Below are 21,440 nucleotides of genomic sequence, written 5' to 3' on the forward strand. Positions count from 1 at the left end.
CAGTTCATGAGTTCAAGCTCCGCTTTGGGCTCTCTGCTGTCCACACAGAGCCTGCTTCAGATCCTCTGTCCCCTTCTCTCTCTGCCCCTCCCCTGCGTGTTCTCTCTCTCTCTCTCAAAATAAATAAACTTTTTTTTTAAATTTTTTTTTTCAACGTTTATTTATTTTTGGGACAGAGAGAGACAGAGCATGAACGGGGAAGGGGCAGAGAGAGAGGGAGACACAATCGGAAACAGGCTCCAGGCTCTGAGCCATCAGCCCAGAGCCTGATGCGGGGCTCGAACTCACGGACCGCGAGATCGTGACCTGGCTGAAGTCGGACGCTTAACCGACTGCGCCACCCAGGCGCCCCGAAATAAATAAACTTTTAAAAAAAAGAAAGAAAGAAAGGTCCTGCAACCTGCCCAAGTAACTGAGCTGTGATTGAAGACCAGGTAGCCTGGAGTGGCTCAGTCGTGAAGCACCTGACTTTCGCTCAGGTCATGATCTCACGGTTCACTCCCTGCTTTGGGTAAAACAAAAAAAAAAAAAACCCACAAGCCCTACTTCCCTCTCCCTCTCTCTCTCTCTCTCTCTCTGCCCCTGGCTCACTTGCGCACCCCCCCACCCCTCAAAAAAAGACCAGGTAGAGGTAGCTTGTCTCCAGGGTCAGTACTCCTTTCAGTCCCTCCAGCCCAGCCCAGCCCCTGGCTCCCGCCAGCCCCATTTCCTTAAGATCTGCCCGTGTTCTGTCCTGCTTTATTGCCCGTAGAGAACACAAGCTGAAGTTGAGCCCCTTGGCCTGGCCTGCTGCCTGTACCCACTTTGCCACCGCATTGCACAGAGGTCCTATATTCGGAGTTGCAAAATCAAATGCCAGCAGCAACTTGGAAGTAACATGGAGAAAAAAAAAAAAAAAACCGACGCAGGGAAACCCAGATAACAGACACCCACTAAAGACTTTCTGAGCCATCACAGTCTTTTTGGCTTGCGAAGCATTTTGGAGAGCTAACTGGTTCTGTGCTCACAAAACGTGATTAGCATCTCAATACGGGTCGCGGGAGGGAATAAAGGAAGCCAGTGGAGGCCAAGGCGAGTTCCCCTTCTCCAAGGGTTGGATGCCATTTTGAAACGTGGGCCCAGTTTTTCAGGGGAGGCTACACTCACAGATTTTTATGTCAAAATCTCCCAGTGTTCCAATGTTGGCAAATAAAAACTGTTGACTCTTGCGTGGGCTAAATAAGCCCTGCCTTTTTTTTTTTTTTAATTTTTTTTTCAACGTTTATTTTTATTTTTGGGACAGAGAGAGACAGAGCATGAACGGGGGAGGGGCAGAGAGAGAGGGAGACACAGAATCGGAAACAGGCTCCAGGCTCTGAGCCATCAGCCCAGAGCCCGACGCGGGGCTCGAACTCCCGGACCGCGAGATCGTGACCTGGCTGAAGTCGGACGCTTAACCGACTGCACCACCCAGGTGCCCCAAGGCCTGCCTTTTTATAACCTCTGCTCTATTCAAGCCTCCAGTTCCGTCAGAATGATCTTAGTCCCCGCCCCCCGGGCCCCCTAGAGAATGAATAAATGTATTTCACATTCCTGTCACCTCTGCCTGGACCATCTACCTGCCTCTTGAAGGCTCAACTGAGGTGTTTCACCTCACAATGAGGGTGTTCCAGACCACCACAAGGAGGGGATTGTGGGGCAGGAGAGGCAGAGTTCACTAACAATGTGCTTTACCAACAATTGCAGATTGGAAAGCATTGGAAGCCAAGGTTGCTTGGGTGGCTCAGTCGGTTAAGCGTCCGACTTCGGCCCAGGTCATGATCTCACGGTTCGTGAGTTCCAGCCCCGCGTCGGGCTCTGTGCTGACGGCCCAGAGCCTGGGGCCTGCTTCAGATTCTGTGTCTCCCTCTCTCTCTCTCTCTCTCTCCCACCCCTGCTCACGCTCTTTCTCTCGCCCTCTCTCAAGAATAAACATTAAAAAAAAAAAACAATTGCAGATACTATGTTTTCATTTTCACCCCCACCCCACCCCTGAGGGCATACTTATTTGTTTCAAGAGCTTAGTGGGTAACACTCCCCCCTCCCCGTTTTTTTAATGTTTATTTTTGAGCGAGAGTGCGATCAAGCAAGGGAGGGTCAGAGAGAGGGAGAGGGAGACAGAGAATTCCAAACGGGCTCTGTGCTGACAGCAGAGAGCCTGATACCAGGCTCAAACCCATGAACCATGAGGTCATGACCTGAGCCCAAGTCGGACGCTCAACCCACTGAGCCACCCAGGCGTCCCCCCCCCAAGTGATCTCTTTTAAATGACGCCGTCTGTATGTGCCCTCTGAGCCAGCCAGTTGAATTTCCTTAGCGTTTCTCTACATGCCCCACCCTCTCCCACGTCTGTGTCTCCGCCTCCCCCCTATCAGGGCCACCTCCTCAAGCCTTCTGTCACCTCACAGCGGGAGTCTCCCCCTTCGGGAATGCCCCATAGCTCAACTCTCCTTATGGCTCTCTCCTGGCTCGAAGTCACCTGCTTCCTTGTGTTATAACCTTCCGTGTCACGAGCCCCTCCATCCCCTCGAGACTGCAAGCTCTTTGCCTTCGGGAAGTAGGGCTCACACATTTGTGTGTCCCCACCGCATGTGGCCTCATGTGGCAGGCACTCGATACTTGCTGAAAAATGAATGAAGTTCAGGGCCGGCTTATGAGATCTCACTGCCCGTGAGCACAGAATTGAGCCTTAGCTGCCATGGGGTGAGCTCCAAGTCCTGTGCCCGTCCCTCGCCAGCTGTTCCCATCTGAAGACAGGTGAATATGCTGAAAGGCCAGCGTCGGAGAATTTGTATTTGTTAGTTTGTTGATTTCAGTAACTGTGGCCCAAGGTGAACGAACGGGGGGTCTCAATCTGTGCTCTCTTGTGACAGGGGGAGGCTTTTGTCAGGGGCAAGGGTGGGGACAAAAGTAGGTCAGGAGGAGGGAATGAAAGGAGAGTCTTGCCTGGGATTAATAAATTATAATCTGATAAGAACCAGCATTTATTGGTCATGCAGCAGGGACGAGGCAGTTTATTATCCCACTCCATCCTCCTTATCGACCCTTTGAAATAAGTGCCGGTACTAGTCCTGTTTTCTAGCTGAGGAAAGGAGGCGCAGAGAGGGTAAGTTACTTGCCCAACAGTCACACAGCCAGCAAGTGGTGGGGCTGAGATGGAACGCAGGCCTCTCCTTCCTCCGGCCCATGCTCTATCTTCCAGGACGGAGTACGGGGCGCTTGTGCCTAGACACCAGGTAATCTGTCCGTTTCTTTCCATTCCCTTGCCCTGGAGGCAGGAGTAGAGGATGAGGGCGGAGACCTGACCTTGACAACTGGGAGCTCACGGTCTCAGTGCCAGAGCAGTTGAAACCAACAAACAAAAAAACAATAACGTACACGCTCAGAGACGGACGGACAAGAGCGTGGTTTGGGCCAGGGAATGGTTAACTCAAGTTAAAAGGGCGGGGAGGGGAGTCTTTAGAAAAACTGGGCTGCCCAAAGGCTCTCTTTTAGTCCCTGGCAGCCTGACAATGGAAGGCTTGGAGCCAGCAGATCGGAATGAGGGACACAGATGGTTCAGTAGCCAGGACCTCTGGCGGGCCACAAACTGACCAGGCAGGCACAGGCGAGCAGGGTTTCAGGTCTTCTGTCTAGTTCAACACTCCTTGCTTGACATAGCGTCTCTTCCCGGCAGGAACAGAGCTGGAACAGAGCTCGGTAGAGCCACCTCACCTATCCAGTGGTGCAAACACTGCTGAGTTCTAAAGCTCTCCGGGTAGTGGGAGAGGACGGGAACGTTGCCTTTACTCTGTTGCCATTTTCCGCTCCTGGCTGTCTGCCGGCTTACTCTGGGGTCTGGCCCCTTTGGGGAGTAACTTCTGCCTAAGTCAGTAGCATTACCTTGGCAGTCTGCCAAAAAAAAAAAAAAAAAAAAAGAAGAAGAAGACACTTTTCAGATCCAGGTGGATGTCCGGACATCCCTTAGGCAAGATGGCTTTGGTTGAGCATCGTTGTGCCAGTGTAGGGGAAGGAGAACTCTCCCCTGGGTTTTCCCAAAAGGTGTAGAGTGCCCTAAATACTTTAGGGATGGCAGTTGTTGGTCATGGAAACAAGACTGGCCCTAGAGGCAGGCGAGGAGGCAGTAGGGAGGGGCCTGCCTAATTCCACTCCTGTAAAATCACTCTGCCCTTTTCCTCTGACCTGAGCTGGCTTACTCTGGGAATCAAAATGGCCGCCCTGTGCTAAGCAGGCTTCTCTGAGCTCCAGCTCAACAGTAACAGCAGCTCTGATAGGCGCTGACCCGCCCCCTCCACAAAAGGGGTGAAGAAGGAGGTAGGGGAGAGAGCGAGGTCCCCACCTCCACAGCAGGGGTGAAGAAGGAGGTAGGGGAGAGAGAGAAAGAGAGGTCCCAGAGAAGGCCTGCTCTCAGCCAGGAAAGACCGCAGCCCCTGCTGTCAGGAGGAGACCAAGACCACAGCTTGCTGACCCCTCTGCTGGCCTCCAGCCAGCTGGGAAACGCACACACCCCTGGTGGTCACCCCCTCCCCCCACGGAGCTGTTGCTTGTTTGGCTTTGACAGCTACGTTCCTCTTAAAGCCGTAATGGGCAGACTCGCTCAGTGGTCAAGAGTATGGGCTTTGGGGGGCACCTGGGTGGCTCAGTCAGTTAAGCACCTGACGTCGGCTCAGGGCGTGACCTCGTGGTCTGAGAGTTCGAGCCCCGCATTGGGCTGTCTGCTGTCAGCACAGAGCTCGCTTGGGGTCCTCCGTCTCCCCCTCTCTCCGCCCCTCCCCTGCTCACGCACGCTCTGTCTCTCTCAAATATTAAAATTAAAAAAAAAAAATTCAGAGCGTGGGGTCTGGATGCCGGCCCTGCCCCTTACCCCTCTGTGAACTTGCGTAAGGCCTGCGGCCTCTCTGAGCCTCGTCTTCCTCGTCCGTAAAACATGGGGGTAAGCGTAGTGCCTGACTCATACACCCGCAGAGAACACAGAATTGGGTTAATGCAGATCCAGAGCTGGGCATGCGACAGATCCTCAATAAAACTGAGGTGCTATTTGTTATTGTTCTTGAAGCATCTCTTCAGAATCTATGTGTGGCGTTGGAGGCCCGATTCGAACTATAAAAGCCTGTCCAGGTGTGTTTCCGTGTGCTCTGTGATTGCCATACACACACAAAAGGGCCAGCTAGCCTCACAAAACCTCAAAGGAAAGGACCCTCGATCTCGAGAGAGAGAATGGGGAGCGGGGACGGTAGGAGGGTTAATGATTCATCGGGTTGGGTGAGCTTGACAGGCATTTACCTAGAGGCCACCGTGCGCCAGCACGGCACACATCTGTATACTCCCAGCCCTCCGAAAACCCGCTTTCTTGATCTTTCCCCTCAGCCCCATCGGGGGTGACGCTAAGTTTGGCTCTTCGGGGCCACTGCTGCTCCGGGCGCTGCTCCCAAGGCCTCAGCCGGCTCCACTCCCCTACATCTCAGTCGCTTCCTCGAGTCCCCGCGAGTCGGGCCCAGCCGCACCTCTGGTTTCCCCACCCCCACCTCCCGACCCCGCACCCAGGAACTCACGGTTTCTCTTCTCTCTTGCCAAGCGCACTGCTAAGCTGCGGTCCCCTTTGCCGGCTTCCCCGCCATTCCCGTTACCTCGGGCTTTCTGGACTGCTAGTGGCCCCCCCCTGGTCTGCTGAGAGGCGAGGCATGCAGGTAGGGGTGGAGGGCGGCCGTGATGAGGCCAGCTGCCCACACCCACTGTGCGGACCTCCCCACGGCAGAGCCGGGCGTTCCCCAGCCGTATGTGGACGGCCCTTGGGGGTCAAGGTCTGCCAAGAGCAACCTGGGCCACGTGGTTCACAGGACCACGAAGGTCCTTTTACGCCCATACGGTGGGCTTCTTTTGTCGCTCGGTTATTGGAGACGGGCCAGAAGACAAAAGCTTCCTACCACGACTGCCTTCCGCGTCTATACGTCCTCAGACGGTGTGGGGACGGGACGGCTTGGTCTTCAAGTCGTGTCTTAACGTGTCCCCGGAAGATAAAAGTTGTTTCCACGGGAACCCTCTTGCACTGTTGGTGGGAATGCAAATTGGTGCAGCCGCTCTGGAAAGCAGTGTGGAGGTTCCTCAGAAAATTGAAAATAGACCTACCCTATGACCCGGCAATAGCACTGCTAGGAATTTATCCAAGGGATACAGGAGTGCTGATGCAGAGGGGCACTTGTACCCCAATGTTTATAGCAGCACTTTCAACAATAGCCAAATTATGGAAAGAGCCTAAATGTCCATCAACTGATGAATGGATAAAGAAATTGTGGTTTATATACACAATGGAATACTACATGGCAATGAGAAAAAATGAAATATGGCCTTTTGTAGCAACGTGGATGGAACTGGAGAGTGTGATGCTAAGTGAAATAAGCCATACAGAGAAACACAGATACCATATGGTTTCACTCTTATGTGGATCCGGAGAAACTTAACAGGAACCCATGGGGGAGGGGAAGGAAAAAAAAAAAAAGAGAGAGAGGTTAGAGTGGGAGAGAGCCAAAGCATCAGAGACTGTTAAAAACTGAGAACAAACTGAGGGTTGATGGGGGGTGGGAGGGAGGGGAGGGTGGGTGATGGGTATTGAGGAGGGCACCTTTTGGGATGAGCACTGGGTGTTGTATGGAAACCAATTTGTCAATAAATTTCATATATATATTAAAAAAAAAAAAGTTGTTTCCAGTAACAGGCCAAAGGTTCTGAGCTCCCGTTTGCTCCAAGTACAAGACCCTTCTTCTTTTTTCCTTTTCTTTCTTTTGTCCCTCCTTTTACATACTCTTTTTTTATAGTTTTTTAAAAGTTGATTTATTTTTGAGAGACAGAGACAGAGAGGGCCCTCGCACACGTGGGGGAGGGGCAGAGAGAGCGAGAGCGAGAGCAAGAGAGAGAGAGAGAGAGAATCCCAGGCAGGCTCCACACTGTTAGCACAGAGCCCCACATGGGGCTCAGACTCACAAACCGTGACATCATGACCTGAACCGAAATCAAGAGTTGGACGCTTAACCGACTGAGCCACCCAGGTGCCCCTCTTTTTTATAATTTTTTTAAAATTTTATTTGAGAGAGAGAGAGAGAGTGTGTGCGTGAGCAGGGGCAAGAGGCAGAGGGAGAGTGAGAATCTTTTTTTTTTTAATTTTTTTTTTTTTAACATTTATTTTTGAGACAGAGAGAGACAGAGCATGAATGGGGGAGCGTCAGAGAGAGAGGGAGACACAGAATCTGAAGCAGGTTCCAGGCTCTGATCTGTCAGTACAGAGCCCGACGCGGGGCTTGAACTCCCGAACCGCGAGATCATGACCTGAGCCGAAGTCAGACGCTCAACCGACTGAGCCACCCAGGCGCCCCAAGAGAGAGAGTGAGAATCTTAAGCAGACCCCACGCTCAGTGCAGAGTCCGACCCGGGGCTCGATGCCACGACCCGGGGATCACGATCTGAGCTGAAATCAAGAGTCAGGCCGCTCAACTGACTGAGCCACCCAGGCACCTCATTTAAATATTCTTTTTTTAAACCAAGAATTTATTTTTTTAGAGCAGTCTTAGGTTCAGAGCAAAGTTGAAAGAAAGGTACAGAGTTTTCCCACACGTCCCCCGCCCCCACACATGCCCGTCTCTCCCATTGTCACCACCCCCACCCGAATGATACACTTGTTACAATCGATGGAACTCTGCGGGGACATCATAATCACCCAAAGTTTGGACTTTACCTTAGGGTTCACTCTTGCTGTTGTACATCCTATGGGTTTGGACAAATGTATAATGATGTATCATTATAGTATCCAGAGTATTTGCACTACCCTAAAAATCCTCTGGGCTCTGCCTATTCATTGCCACCCCCCAAACTCCTGCAAGCACTGATCTTTTTACAGTCTCCAGAGGGTCATATATTGGAGGGGGAGGTGAGGGAGGTGGGTTGGCACCTGGGAAGGTGCCGGAGAGGACGCATTTCAGCTGGGTCCTGAAGTGTCACCGGGAGTTTACCTGGCAGTAAAGCGGGGGAGGGGGAGGTCTCTGCAGGCAAAAGCAGCAGCGTGAACAGTGGCACAGATGGGTGTGTGTGTGTGTGTGTGTGTGTGTTTAAGTAAGCTCGAGGCCCAACGTGGGGCTTCAGCTCCTCACCCTGAAATCAAGATCCCATATGCTCACTGACTGAGCCAGCCAGGCACCCCTACAATACAAGGTTGTGGGGTTTTTTTAATGTTTATTTATTATTTTTTTTTAATTTTTTTTTTCAACGTTTATTTATTTTTGGGACAGAGAGAGACAGAGCATGAACGGGGGAGGGGCAGAGAGAGAGGGAGACACAGAATCGGAAACAGGCTCCAGGCTCCGAGCCGTCAGCCCAGAGCCCGACGCGGGGCTCGAACTCCCGGACCGCGAGATCATGACCTGGCTGAAGTCGGCCGCTTAACGGACTGAGCCACCCAGGCGCCCCCAACGTTTTTTAAAAAGACAGGTAGGGGTGCCTGGCTGGCTCAGTCAGGAGAGTATACGACTCTTTTTTTAATTTTTTTAATGTTTATTTATTTTTGACAGAGAGAGAGAGAGAGAGACAGAGCATGAACGGGGGAGGGGCAGAGAGAGAGGGAGACACAGAATCTGAAACAGGCTCCAGGCTCTGAGCTGTCAGTACAGAGCCCGACGCGGGGCTCGAACTCACGGACCACGAGATCATGACCTGAGCCGAAGGCGGACGCTCAACCGACGGAGCCGCCCAGGCGCCCCCACAGCATATGACTCTTGATCTCAGGGTTGTGAGTTCAAGTCCCACATTGGGCGTAGAGATTGCTTAAATAAATAAATATTTTTTTTTTAAATCCTCAAAAAAAAAAGAGAGAGGTAAAGTTTAAGAAAAGAAGAGACAGAGGGAAGAAGGAGCTGGGAAACAGTTCCAATTAGGGAATTTACAATTTTTTTAATTAAGTTCATTTATTTATTTTGAGAGAGAGAGAGAGCACAAGTGGGGGAGGGACAGACAGAATCCCAAGCAGGCTCCGTGCTGTCAGCCCAGAGCCCACTGCGGGGCTCAGTCTCACAAACCTGTGAGATCTTGACCTGAGCCGAAATCAGGAGTCAGATGCTCAACCGACTAAGCCACCCAGGCACCCCCGGGGAAAGGAGTCTTTTAGTATCTAGCAAGAGTCCTTTTTTTTTTTTTTTTTTTAACGTTTATTTTTGAGAGAGAAAGAGAGCACAAGCGGGGGAGGGATGGAGAGACAGGGAGACAGGGGACCCGAAGCAGGCTCTTCCCTGACAGCACAGAGCCCAGTGTGGGGCCTGAACTCACGAACTATGAGATGGTGACCTGAGCTGAAGTCGGACGCTCCACCGACGGAGCCACCCAGGTGCCCCAGCGACGTTGGATGTAGAGATTACTTAAAATCTCTGGGGCGCCTGGGTGGCTCAGTCGGTTAAGCATCAGACTTCAGCTCGTGTCACAATCTCATGATCTGTGGGTTCAAGCCCCTCATGGGGCTCTTTTCTGGCAGTGTGGAACCTGCCTGGGACTGACTCTCTCCCTCACTCTCTCTCTCTCTCAAAATAAATAAATAAACTTTAAAAAAACAATAAAATCTTTTTTAAAAAGTTGATCAAGCTGGATTAATGAGGAAAGAGACAACGATGTCTCATATAAAATGAAGAACTATGGAACCTTATTAATTTGCATGGCATTCAAATTATACTAACAACCCAGGACTCGGTAAGGAAAATAATAATATAAATAGCATAGGGCGCCCGGGTGGTGCAGTCCGTTAAGTGCCCGGCTCTTGATCTCGGCTCAGGTCGTGATCCCACAAATCTTGTGGATTCGAGCCCCGTGTTGGGTTCCGCGTTGACAGCGCAAAGACTGCTTGGGATTCTCCCTCTCTCTCTCTCTGCCCCTCCCCTGCTCACGCTCTCTCACACTCTCTCTCTGTCTCCCCCCAAATAAACTTAAAAAGAAAATAAATCCCGTTTTTGAAATGAGGAAATTGAAGTTCAGAGAAATTAAGGAACTTGCTTGTGATCACACAGCTGGTGACCGGCAGAGAGAAGGGTTGGAATCCAGGTCTGTGTGACGGTAAAACCCATGCACGTGACCTTTGTGCCCCACTTGGACTTCCCCAAACGGCTCAGCTGTCTGCGATTGTAGGGCCCGGAAAGTTTCTCTACTAGGCTGTCCTTCGTTAACCTACTTTCAGTCATATATAATAAAACAGAATATCCTTCTAAAATTTCGTAACTTAGGTGTCACTAATTTAAACGAACACCCCCCACTTCCCCCCCGCCCCGCCCGCCACACACACATAACACGTCGGAATTAGTGACGTTTTTCTGTATTGTGTATTATATGCCCTCGTGGTGGGGGTTCACGAGAGAGGCTAAAGTCTAATGATATAGAGGACTGCTGCCATCGCCAGGGGGGTTGCGACAAGGAGCGGGGTGGGGTGTCCTGCAAGGACACAAGTGAGGTACATGTTGGGTGCAGCACACGTTGTCATTTTGTGTCTTGGAACTTAATGCTTTATTTATTTTTGAGAGAGAGCGCGAGCAGGGCAGGGGCAGAGAGAGGGGGACAGAGGATCCAAAGCGGGCTCCACGAGACAGCTTCGAGCCTGATGCGGGGCTCAAACCCACAAGCCACGAGATCATGACCTGAGCCGAAGTCGGACGCTTGGCCGACTGAGCCGCCCAGGTGCCCCCATGTCTTGGAACTTAGAGGCCAAGGTCAGGGAGTCCCTGGGAGGCAGGTCCTGGAGGGCAGGCCGCAGTGACCCAGGAGGCAGAGCACCTGGCTTTCGTCCCGGTCACTCTTCCGTTCAAGATCTTGAGTTTTCATCTGTCAAATGAAGTCATTGGAGAGGAATATCATTTTTTTTTAAGTTTATTTATTTGGGGAGGGCAGAGAGAGGGGGGAGAGAGAATCCCAAGCATTGACAGCGCAGAGCCCGATGCGGGGCTCGATCTCACAAACCGTGAGATCATGACGTGAGCCAAGATCAGGAGTCAGACGCTTAACCAATCGAGCCACCCAGGCGCCCCGGAATATCATTTTCTGAAGATTTTATTTTTAAGTCATCTCTACACCCAAGGTGGGGCTCCAACTCACAACCCCAAGATCAAGAGTCACACGTTCCACTGAATGAGCCAGCCGGGCGCCTCCGTTGGACTAGAATATCTTAAAGTCCCTTTCAGATCTGAGTCTGTGGTTTGGGGATTCGGGGTTATCGGGGCCCAGAGTAATGAAGATCTGGGAACCAGAAGGAGAGCAAGACAGGGCCAGGCTTTGTGGTCAGAGACAACAGAAATCTACAGTCCCCGAGGCCTGACCTTCTTGGTAGTTTGTTTCAGTGATTAAACTTGAGTTTGAGCGCTGCTTCTCTGGCTGTAATTTGCTCGTACATTCTATGGAGATTTATGGAGGATGGCGGAAAGAGGAGAGTAAGACGTGGTCTCAGCCATCAGGAATTACGGTCTCCGGGGGAAAGAACACGAAACAACGAACGAACAGAAAACAGAATAAAATGTCTTATTGACTAGCCGTGTGACCTTGATCAAATCACTGAACCTGTCCCCAGGCCTCAGTTTCCTCACCTGAAACAGGTGCATACGCGGTCAACAAATGCCTGTGGATTAGTAATAGGACTACGACTATTATTATGGGCGACGGGTGTGCTTAGCAAAATAGAACTATCTACACAGTGTTGCAAAGGGAGAAATGAAACCGCGTGAAAGTTGATCCTGGTTTTCTCCGTATCATATTGGACAGTTTTTTAGCCACCGTCTTTGTAACTCGTGCCTAACGTTATGCCAAAACGCTTTAAAAACTCCAGACCACTCCCGTCCTGAGCATTTCAGGCATTTGTTCAGCAAACCGTTCACCGAGCCCCGGCCATGTGATACAGAACTGAACAAGGCCAGTCCCTACGGAGTGCACAGCCCCCTCCGAAAAACGGACATGGGAAAGAGTTGTTTGTATTCACTGTCTCCAGTCTTTCTCTTCCCATCTCTCTTGAATGATGCCCACCAGACTTTGGCCCTTACCACCCAACAGAAACTTCTTTTCTTAAGGCAAGCAGTGACCTCCGTGTCTCTAAACCCAGCGGTCGGTACTCAGGCCTCATCTTCTCGGCTCCCTCTGATTCGCTCACTGCCTGCACTTGGCTTCGGAGACACCACCCTGGCCTGCTGTCCCTTCTCAACACCGACAGCCCCTTCTCGGTCTTCTTTGCGTGACTTCTAAATGTGGGGGTATCCCCGGACTCGGGCCCTAAGTGATCTCATCCGGTCTCCTGGCTTTAAATACCATCCAGGTGTTGAGGACTCCCAAATTCTATCTCCAGCCCTGACCCTCTCTCCTGAGCTCCAGACTCGTGTGGCCAGCTCTTGGTTTCGGCTCAGGTCATGATCTCACAGTTCGTGGGATCGGGTCCCACGTCGGGCTCTGCATTGACGGTGTGGAGCCTGCTTGGGATTCTCTCCCCCTCTCTCTAGCCCTTTCCCGCCCCCCCCCTCTCAAAATAAACATTTTTATGTCACTCTCCTATTGAGAACCCCCCAGGGACTCCCATTCTCACTCAGTAAAAGCCAAAATACTTACGATGGCCTACCAGCCATTGTTACTGTCTGGTTCATTCCATTCTCACCACATTGGCCTCCTTTTTGTCTCTCGAACGCCCTAGGCATGCTCCTGCCCCAGGGCCTTTGCAGATAGCTGCACAATTCAAGTCCTTCAGATCTTTCCTCAAAGGTCTTGCTTGGTGAGTCTCCCTTGACCACCCAAATAAGACTTCAACACCCTCTAGGCACTCCCTGTATCTTTTCCCTGCCCCCATTTTCTTCAGAGCATCCCGTGCCTTTTAATATTTGGTATAATTATTTACCTTCTTTGTCCATTCCCCTCCCCCAACTAGAATTTCAGCTCTGTGGGAACAGGGACTTTCATCTGTTTGTTCACTGCTGTATCCCCAGCACCTGGCACCTAGTGGGTATGAAATAAGCATCTGAATAAATGAAAAGTCTTCAGAGGGGATAATGAGCGCTAATGGAAGCACAGAAATATTGCTAAGGACTGCAGGGGGTGAATGATGCTTTTAATGCCAGGAAAATTGTTATTTAAGGGCCTTGTACGTCATTCTAAGGAGCTTGGATTTCCCAGGAATCCCAGGTTCCTGACTTGGGGCTGCAGGTTGAATGGTGGTGACATTCACGGAGTTAAGAAATACAGAAGAGGGGGCGCCTGGGTGGCGCAGTCGGTTAAGCGTCCGACTTCAGCCAGGTCACGATCTCGCGGTCCGGGAGTTCGAGCCCCGCGTCGGGCTCTGGGCTGATGGCTCGGAGCCTGGAGCCTGTTTCCGATTCTGTGTCTCCCTCTCTCTCTGCCCCTCCCCCGTTCATGCTCTGTCTCTCTCTGTCCCAAAAATAAATAAACGTTGAAAAAAAAAAAAAAAAAAAAAAAAGAAATACAGAAGAGGCCGGGCGCCTGGGTGGTTCGGTCAGTTAAGCCTTTGACTTTGGCTCAGGTAATGGTCTTGCGGTTCATGAGTTTGAGCCCCACATCAGGCTGCCTGCTGTCAACACAGAGCCTGCTTTGGGTCCTCTGTCTCTCTCTCTCCCTCTCTGCCCCTCCCCCACTAGCATGCTTGTTTTCTCTCTCTCTCTCTCTCTCTCTCTCTCTCTCTCCCAAAAATAAATTTAAAAAAACAAAAAAGAAATACAAGAGTGGCCGAGTGGTTCGGGCAGTTGAGTGTCGGACTCTTGAGTTCGGCTCAGGTCATGAACTCACAGTTCGTGAGATCGAGCCCCACATCGGGCTTTGTGGTGAGAGTGCAGGCCCTGCTTGGGATTCTGTCTCTCCCTCTTTCTCTGCCCCTCCCCAACTTACGCATGCGTTTTCTCTCTCTCTGTCTCTCAAAATTAATTAATTAATTAATTAAAAAGAAATACAGAAGAGAGAATACATTTCATGGGGCACCTGGGTGGCTCAGTCAGTTAAGCATCCAACTCTTGATTTTGGCTCAGGTCATGATCTCACGGTTGGTGAAAATCAAGCCCCACGTTTTGGGCTCTGCCCTGACCGTGTGCAGAGCCTGCTTAGAATATTCTCTCTCCCTCTCTCTCCGCCCCTCCCCTGTGCTCAACCCCTCTCTCTCTCTCTCTCTCTCTGTCAAAATAAATAAATAAACTTAAAAAAAGAAAGAATAAATTTCATGTGGTCAAGGTGAAAGGCAATGATGGGTTCTAAGAGTGTCAAGTTTTGAGAACCTGTGTGCTATCCAGGTGGAGATGTCCAGTAGGCAGCTGAGTGCTTGGTTTGGGAGCTCAGGGTGGGAGGTCAGGGCCAAAGAGAAAGATTTGAAAGTCATGTAGCTGTAGATGGTGTTTAAAGCCATGGCTATGGTAGAATTTCCTAGAGAAGTCGTATAAATTGAGGAGGGCAAAACGTTACTGGTTATTAATGCCAAATACTGCTCCAAAATCCAATAAGAAAATACCAAGGGTGCCTGGGTGGCTCAGTCAGTTAAGTGTTTGACTCTTGGTTTCAGCTCAGGTCATGATCTCATGGTTCTTGAGCTCCACGCTTCGAGGAACCTGCTTAGGATTCTCTCTCTGCCCTTCCCCAGCTCGCCCTCCCTCCCTCTCTCTCTTTCTCTCTCTCTCTCTCTCTCTCAAAATAAACTTAAAAAGATATTTTTAAAAATCCTACTGAATTTGGCAGTGAGGAGGCCCTAAATGAATATATTCATTTATTCAAATATTTCTTGAGCATTTGCTCTGTGTCAAGGATACAGAAGATACCATAGTGAACCAAACAGGCAAAAATCCCCTTTGCCCCAGAACTAAAATTCTAGTTGAGAGGAACAGACAAATAAGAAAAGAAATAAGGGGCGCCTGGGTGGCTCGGTCGGTTAAGTGTCCGACTCTAGAGTTTGGCTCAGGTCATATCAACGCTTCATGATATCACGTGAGGTCATGGGTTCAAACCCCGCATCAGGGTTCACACTGATGGTGCAACGTCTGCTTGGGAATCTCTCTCCCTGTGTTTGCCCTCCTCTGCGTGCGCGCTCTCTCTCTCTCTCTCTCTCTCATACAAAATAAATAAACTTGCAAAAAAAGTACAAATGAAAAGGGAAAGGGACGTCTGTTAACAGACGAGTGGGTAAACCCTGTGGTGGGGCCGCACAACGGAACACGACTCAGCAATAAAAAGAACAAATTACCGAGGAACACCAGAACAGGGATGGATCGCAGAAGCATCAGGGCCAGTGGAAGAAGGCCGTCTCGAAAGGTTACCGGCTGTACGCTTCCATGTATGTGACATGCTCAAAAGGCAAAACTAGAAGGCCAGAGAAAAGATCGGCGGCCGCCCAGGACTGGGAATGGGGGAGGCCCTGACGGGAAAGGGGCAGCGTAAGAGCATCGCGGGGGCAGAGGGGCATTTCTGTGTCCTGACGGTGCTGATGGTCACACGAAGCTCTACGGAGGAAGCAGTTGTTGTCTTTTTTCCTTAAGAGAACGTTTTTTTCTTTTTTTAATATTTATTTATTTTTGAGAGAGAGAGAGAGGCAGCATGAGTGGGGGAGGGGCAGAGACAGGCTGAGAGGGAGAGAGGGAGAGAGAGAGAGCACCCAAAGCAGGCTCCGCGCTGACAGCACAAAGCCCAACACAGGGCTCAAACCCGTGAACCGTGAGATCATGACCTGAGCGAAAGCGAGAGTCAGACGCTTAACCCACCGAGCCACCCAGGCGCCCTGAAGCGAACTTTCTATGTAATAGTAAATAGCAACGCTGGCCCATATTTATTGACCCTTCCCATGTGCAGGACGCTGCTGAGTGCCTTCCATGCACCCCTCGTTTAATTCTCACGAAAGTCCCATGAAGTGGGTACTATGAATAAGGAAACCAAGGCTCGGGGGGGGGGGGGCTAGGTAAGTGCCCAGGGTCACATGGCCAGCAGGTGAGGCGGCCAGGATAGAACCTGACTTGTCTGACTCCAGAGATTCTGCTCTTCTGACTGTGAGACTCTATTGCCTCGCCCGCGTGGGAGATCGTTTTTGTTGTGTGTTTATTTATTTGCTTATTTATTTTTAAGTAATCCCTACAGCCAAGTTGGGGCTCGAACTCATGACCCTGAGATCAAGAGGCACGTGCTCTTCCGGCCGAGCCAGCGGGGCGCCCCTCCCGCCTGGCAGATCTGGATTGCACTTCACGAGAATGCCATGCTAGCCTCAACTAGACATTTCGGAAACAAACCAAAGGATGCACGACGCTCAGTGTGACCCTGACACCATTTCTGAACGCCAGCTGTAAGGGGCCGTCCCCCTCACGGTGGCCCAGAGCTGTCACGTGCGTATGCAGCTGGTATACTGAGAAGTCCTTTCATCTGGTCCCTGAAACTGTTTTACTAAAGGACATAAATGTGACTTGCAGGGAGGGAGCATTTTGGTGATCGGCCCGGACAGTCCTCGGAGTAGTGATGAAGTCCGTGAACGTGGCCAAAAGTGGTGTAAAAGTAAGGATCGCCGAAGTCGAGGTCCAGAAACTGGGTGCGGGAGGGGTTGTCTTACGGATGCCGAAGTTCCCTGAGATGGCGTTGAATCTGGAAGAGGGGGAGCCCCCAGGGGGCACGGTCTTCAGTGAACATGGCAGACCTTCAGGAGGTCAAGAGACGGGAGCAGCAGCAAGGAGTGTGGTTCAGTGACACGAGCCCCTGCCGAGAACTTGTGGCCTTAGAGCCAAGGAGTCAGGGTCCGGGGACGGCGAGACGGATCTGCTCCTCAACCGGGGACGTCTGTGACGTGGAGAAATGAACGGCCCACACCTGAGAGCTTCACAAGGGAGGCCTCAGTTAAGACAGGGAGACGGAGGGGCGCCTGGGTGGCTCAGTCAGTTGAGCGTCCAACTTCGGCTCAGGTCACGACCTCATGGCTCGTGGGTTTGAGCCCTGCATCGGGCTCTGTGCTGACTGCTTCGGATTCTGGCCCCCCTCTCTCTCTCTCTCTCTGCCCCTCCCTGGCTCTCTCTCTCTCTCTCTCTCTCTCTCAAAAATAAAGAAAAAAAAGGGGGGAGCCAGAGGAGGGGGGCATTTAAAGGTTAAGGGCCTGGGAGAATGTTAATCACGTCCAGAGGGCATAGGTAGGGAAGCCACGTTAAGTATGAAGTTTCCTTTGTCCTGAATGGTTGCTTCCTTCCGAGCAAAACAAGCTGCAAAAATGTGAACGGGGCGTCGTGACTTTACTGCGTGTTGATGTTCATCCTGAGCCCATCGGACAAGAGGCCTGTGACAGCCGTTCTTGGCCAGCCTCTTGGCCAGGAGCATAGCAACCGGGGCCCGGACTGGAGACGCTGGCTTCTCTGGCTAGAACATTTATTTCCCGGTGACTGCGTCACCTCATCCCATCTTCTCGATTTCCCGCCAGGCTCAGAGCCCGTGCCTTCCGCACCGTGGAGGAGTGGACGTCCATTTCTCAGGAGCGGTGGACTGCTTCCGGCAGATAGTCAAGGCCCAAGGGGTCCTGGCGCTCTGGAACGGACTGACACCCAACTTGCTAAAGGTGAGAAGGGTGGTCAGTCTCTTCTTCCCCACCTCTTCCCATTCTAGCCCGTTCCCTTGCCGCTGCCCGACAGGATGTGTGGAGACACCCTGTCTTGTGCCGACGGTCGCACGAGACCCAGGCGTGGAGGCTGGCAGTCAGCCCCGAGAGAGGGGACCCTGTGCGGCGTTGGGGCATCTGACACCCCACCCCCGAGCAGCTGAGCACTGAGTGTAGAGGCTCCTCCCATGGGGGCTCATGGCCTCCTAAGGGGAACCTAACCCCCCCCCCCCAGCCTAACATCGTTTGCAAAAAAGCGTACGATGTGCCCGCGTGCATCTCTCTGGGGAGAGGATCCCAAGCTTTCATCGTATTCCCAAAGTAGCTCATGACCCTCCCCACCACCACCACCACCGAAGAAGGCAAAGAACTCCGGACTGATCTTGCGTGAGCTGACACTTAAATGATTCCAACCAAGACCAGCATACGTCGCCAGCTTTCATTCTGTCATCTTCCCTGATTCCGAGAATCGCGTCAGGTTGACTGCAGACGCACTGACTGTTTTCTGCTTAAAATTTGAACATGCTTTCCATTTCTTTTTACACAGATAGTTCCGTATTTTGGAGTTATGTTTGGCACCTTTGAGTTCTGCAAGAGAATCTGTCTCTACCAAAACGGTTACACTGTGTCTCCTCTGAGCTATCAGCTGACCCCAGGGGTGGATCAGAGTTTGAAGCCCCAGGAATTACGGGAATTTAAAAAGTTCTTCAAAACCAGACAGCTGAAGTCTAAGAAACCAACTCTTTAAAACCGAATGGAGCAAGAAGGGCACTGACTAAAGGCGTGTTACAATCACAGAAAAGAGGTAGCCTCGGAATTGCGTGTGCGTGGAGCGACAAGCGGGTCCTCCTGTCTGCTGCTCTCGGAAATGAGAAGGTTGAGCCGCGTATCACCTCCGAGATCCGATCTGATGTCCTGGTGAACACCTGTGCCAGGGGAAGTTTCCCAACGTGACTGTTTTGTGGCAGCATTCCACCCGATTTCATAACAAAACGTGGCTGTAGCGAAATGTGCAACGTACACGTGCAACTTACACGACACCAAAGAAATGGCCCCGCCGCGACCTCAAAGCGACGTGTAGTTGGAGTGGCTGAGCGGATACATACCACACCGTGAGCTTAGCCGCAGGGTCACAGCTTGCACTAAGCCACACTGGCCTAGCTTTGCTCCATTTGACCCGAGACTTCCCAACATAGCTGCTCTGAAACTCCTAATCCTTGCTGACTCCGGAGTGCACACGCTATAGCGTAAATTACACCTTCTCAGAAACTAAATTAAAACGTTTAACATTTAAAAATTATCACTGCCGTAGTAGAAGCATCCTTCTCTATTTAAATTTGAGGTATCTCCGGGCGCCCGGGTGGCTCAATCGCTTGAGCATCCGACTTCGGCCCAGGTCATGATCTTGCAGTTCACGAGTTCAAGCCCCACGTCGGGCTCTGTGCTGACAGCTCAGAGCCCGGAGCCTGCTTCAGATTCTGTGTCTCCCTCTCTCTCTGCCCCTCCCCTGCTCGCACTCTGTCTCTCTCTGTCTCTCTCAAAAATAAACAAAAAAATTTTTTGGGGGGCACCTGGGTGGCTCCGTTGGTTAAGCGTCCGACTTCGGCTCAGGTCATGATCTCACGGTTTGTGAGTTTGAGCCCCGCGTGGGGCTCTGTGCTGACGGCTCGGAGCCCGGCGCCTGCTTCGGATTCTGTGTCTCCTCCTCTCTCTGCCCCTCCCATGCTCATGCTTATGCTCTGTCTCTCAATAATAAATAAATGTTAAAAAAAAAAAAAACACTAAAAAAAATTTTTTTTTAATTTAAAGTATCTCAAGCTGAGGAATTTCAGGAATCTTGCTTCAAGAAGGCAGTTTTTACTGTGACCGCTTAATTATACCCCAAAAGAGCTTCTTCCAGTTGAAGTCATGTGCAGGTGAAGGGGCCTGAATTCTCCACCTTTTTAACTTGCTTTAACTTGCAAGCTTACCCTGGAAATAAATTAGTCACGTTATTCTCACAAGGTGTCCCCGTTGCCTAAAAAGGATCAAATAGAACATTTGACACACATATCAGAAATACATATATAACTGAACAAAAACGCTTCAGGCTAATCATCTCTACTAGATTTTTTAAAAATCACATTTCAGATTATTCCACCTTAAGGACTCCATGTCAAGTTTCTATAGCTGTACTTTCCAATAGTGCCTATGTATGCATTAAAAAACAGTAAAATTGTTAATTTACACATGCATAAACACACACACACACACACACACACACAGGCTTTTGGTATGTTGAAAGTATTTGGGGGGGACGCCTGGATGGCTCCATTGGTTAAGCGTCCGACTTCGGCCCAGGTCATGATCTCGCGGTCCGTGAGTTCGAGCCCCGCGTCGGGCTCCGTGCCGACAGCTCGGAGCCTGTTTCGGATTCTGTGTCTCCTTCTCTCTCTGACCCTCCCCCGCTCATGCTCTGTCTCTCTCTGTCTCAAAAATAAATAAACATTAAAAAATTTTTAAATAAAAAGTATTTTACCCTGTTAAATTTATTTCCCAAAGAAAAATGTGTGGTCATTTGTTACTAATGTGAGTTGTAGCTGTAGCCCGGTCTGTTGGTTACAGTTTGGAGGGTGGCAAATTCTTTCCCCACAGTGAGGCGTCATATTTATTACTCTTCATTTTCCTGGAGGTGAACGATTTTGTTTTCAGCTGTAAAATCTACAAAAAGAAATTATTTTTTTTAACTCGATCTAAAATCCTAACCTCAGGGTACTTACATCATGTTAATATCCTCTGTGTATTTTTCCACAGGGTTAACTTTTTCAATAAAGTTACGTGGGGAAAAGGAATGCCTCATTTTTCTAATTTCGGGACCACTCTTAAAACTCTAGTTTGGGGGCCGGGCGCCTGGCTGGCTCAGTCAGAAGAGCATGTGACTCTTGATCTCGAGATCATGACTACGAGCCCCCTGCTGGACGCAGAGACTGCTAAAAATACATTTTTGTAAATCCCCCTAGTTTTGTCCTAAAAGAAACTTCTGCTTTATGGCTGGCAGGGTGCACCAAACTGGGTTGGTTAAACGTCCGACTTCAGCTCAGGTCATGATCTCGTGGTTCGTGAGTTCGAGCCCCGCGTCGGGCTCTGTGCCGACAGCTCGGAGCCCGGAGCCTGCTTCGGATTCTGGGTCTCCCTCTCTCTGCCCCTGCCCCGCTCATGCTCTGTCCCTGTCTCTCTCCCTCTCAAAAGTAAATAAAAGATTTTTAAAAATTAATGTGGTAGCAGCCGTGTATAAGACTGCCAGGGGGCTCCCTGTATAGCCACCGAATCAATGATTAAAGGAATCATCATAGATGAGAGGAGCCAGTAATGAGTCTTGAAGGAAGGGAGAGGACATTGGGGGGTGAAGAACAGGTTGGCGGTAGGTCAAGGATAGGTTACCGGCGGAAGGGGAGGCCCATGTGGTATCGCAAAGAATGGAAGTAAGCAAACAGTGGGGTAGAGTAGGAAGACTGACTTCCACACGTCGATGCAACGGGCCGTCGGACCCCCTGGCCACAGCGGTAACGCAAGGCGGACAAGGTCCTTGCCCTCTGGGGCTTTCTAGTAAGGGCCACAGGCCATAAAAAGGTAACCTGCAAGTCAGGTAATTACAGATTGTAATGTTATGAAGGGGATAAACAGGGAGCTTCATCAGAGAATTATGAGGGGGCCAGGGAAATAATGTTGCATCACAGACTCAGGGAAGGCTGCTCTGAGAGCTGACATTTGAGATGAGGCCTGAAGGAAGACCATTCTGGCAGAGGGAACAGAAGGGCTAAAGTGGTAGTGGGAAAAGACCGGCGAACCG

The 21,440-nt window shown here is 50.8% G+C and overlaps 1 protein-coding gene across 1 annotated transcript in view; it reads left to right on the forward strand.

Moving 5' to 3' along the window:
• Nucleotides 1–19,035, forward strand: part of SLC25A43 (solute carrier family 25 member 43) — a 34,263-nt gene extending 15,228 nt beyond the window's left edge. The window contains exons 4-5 of the mRNA XM_047081873.1: nucleotides 17,438–17,572; nucleotides 18,159–19,035. Of these exons, the coding sequence (XP_046937829.1) occupies nucleotides 17,438–17,572; nucleotides 18,159–18,359 (336 nt within the window). The 3' untranslated portion in view covers nucleotides 18,360–19,035. The remainder of the gene's footprint in view (nucleotides 1–17,437; nucleotides 17,573–18,158) is intronic.
• The last annotated feature ends 2,405 nt before the right edge of the window (nucleotides 19,036–21,440 follow it).

Source organism: Lynx rufus, unplaced genomic scaffold (assembly GCF_022079265.1).
Source record: "Lynx rufus isolate CCGP_SWC_20201006 ecotype Redwood Valley unplaced genomic scaffold, mLynRuf1.p SCAF_19, whole genome shotgun sequence".
Taxonomy (NCBI): domain Eukaryota; kingdom Metazoa; phylum Chordata; class Mammalia; order Carnivora; family Felidae; genus Lynx; species Lynx rufus.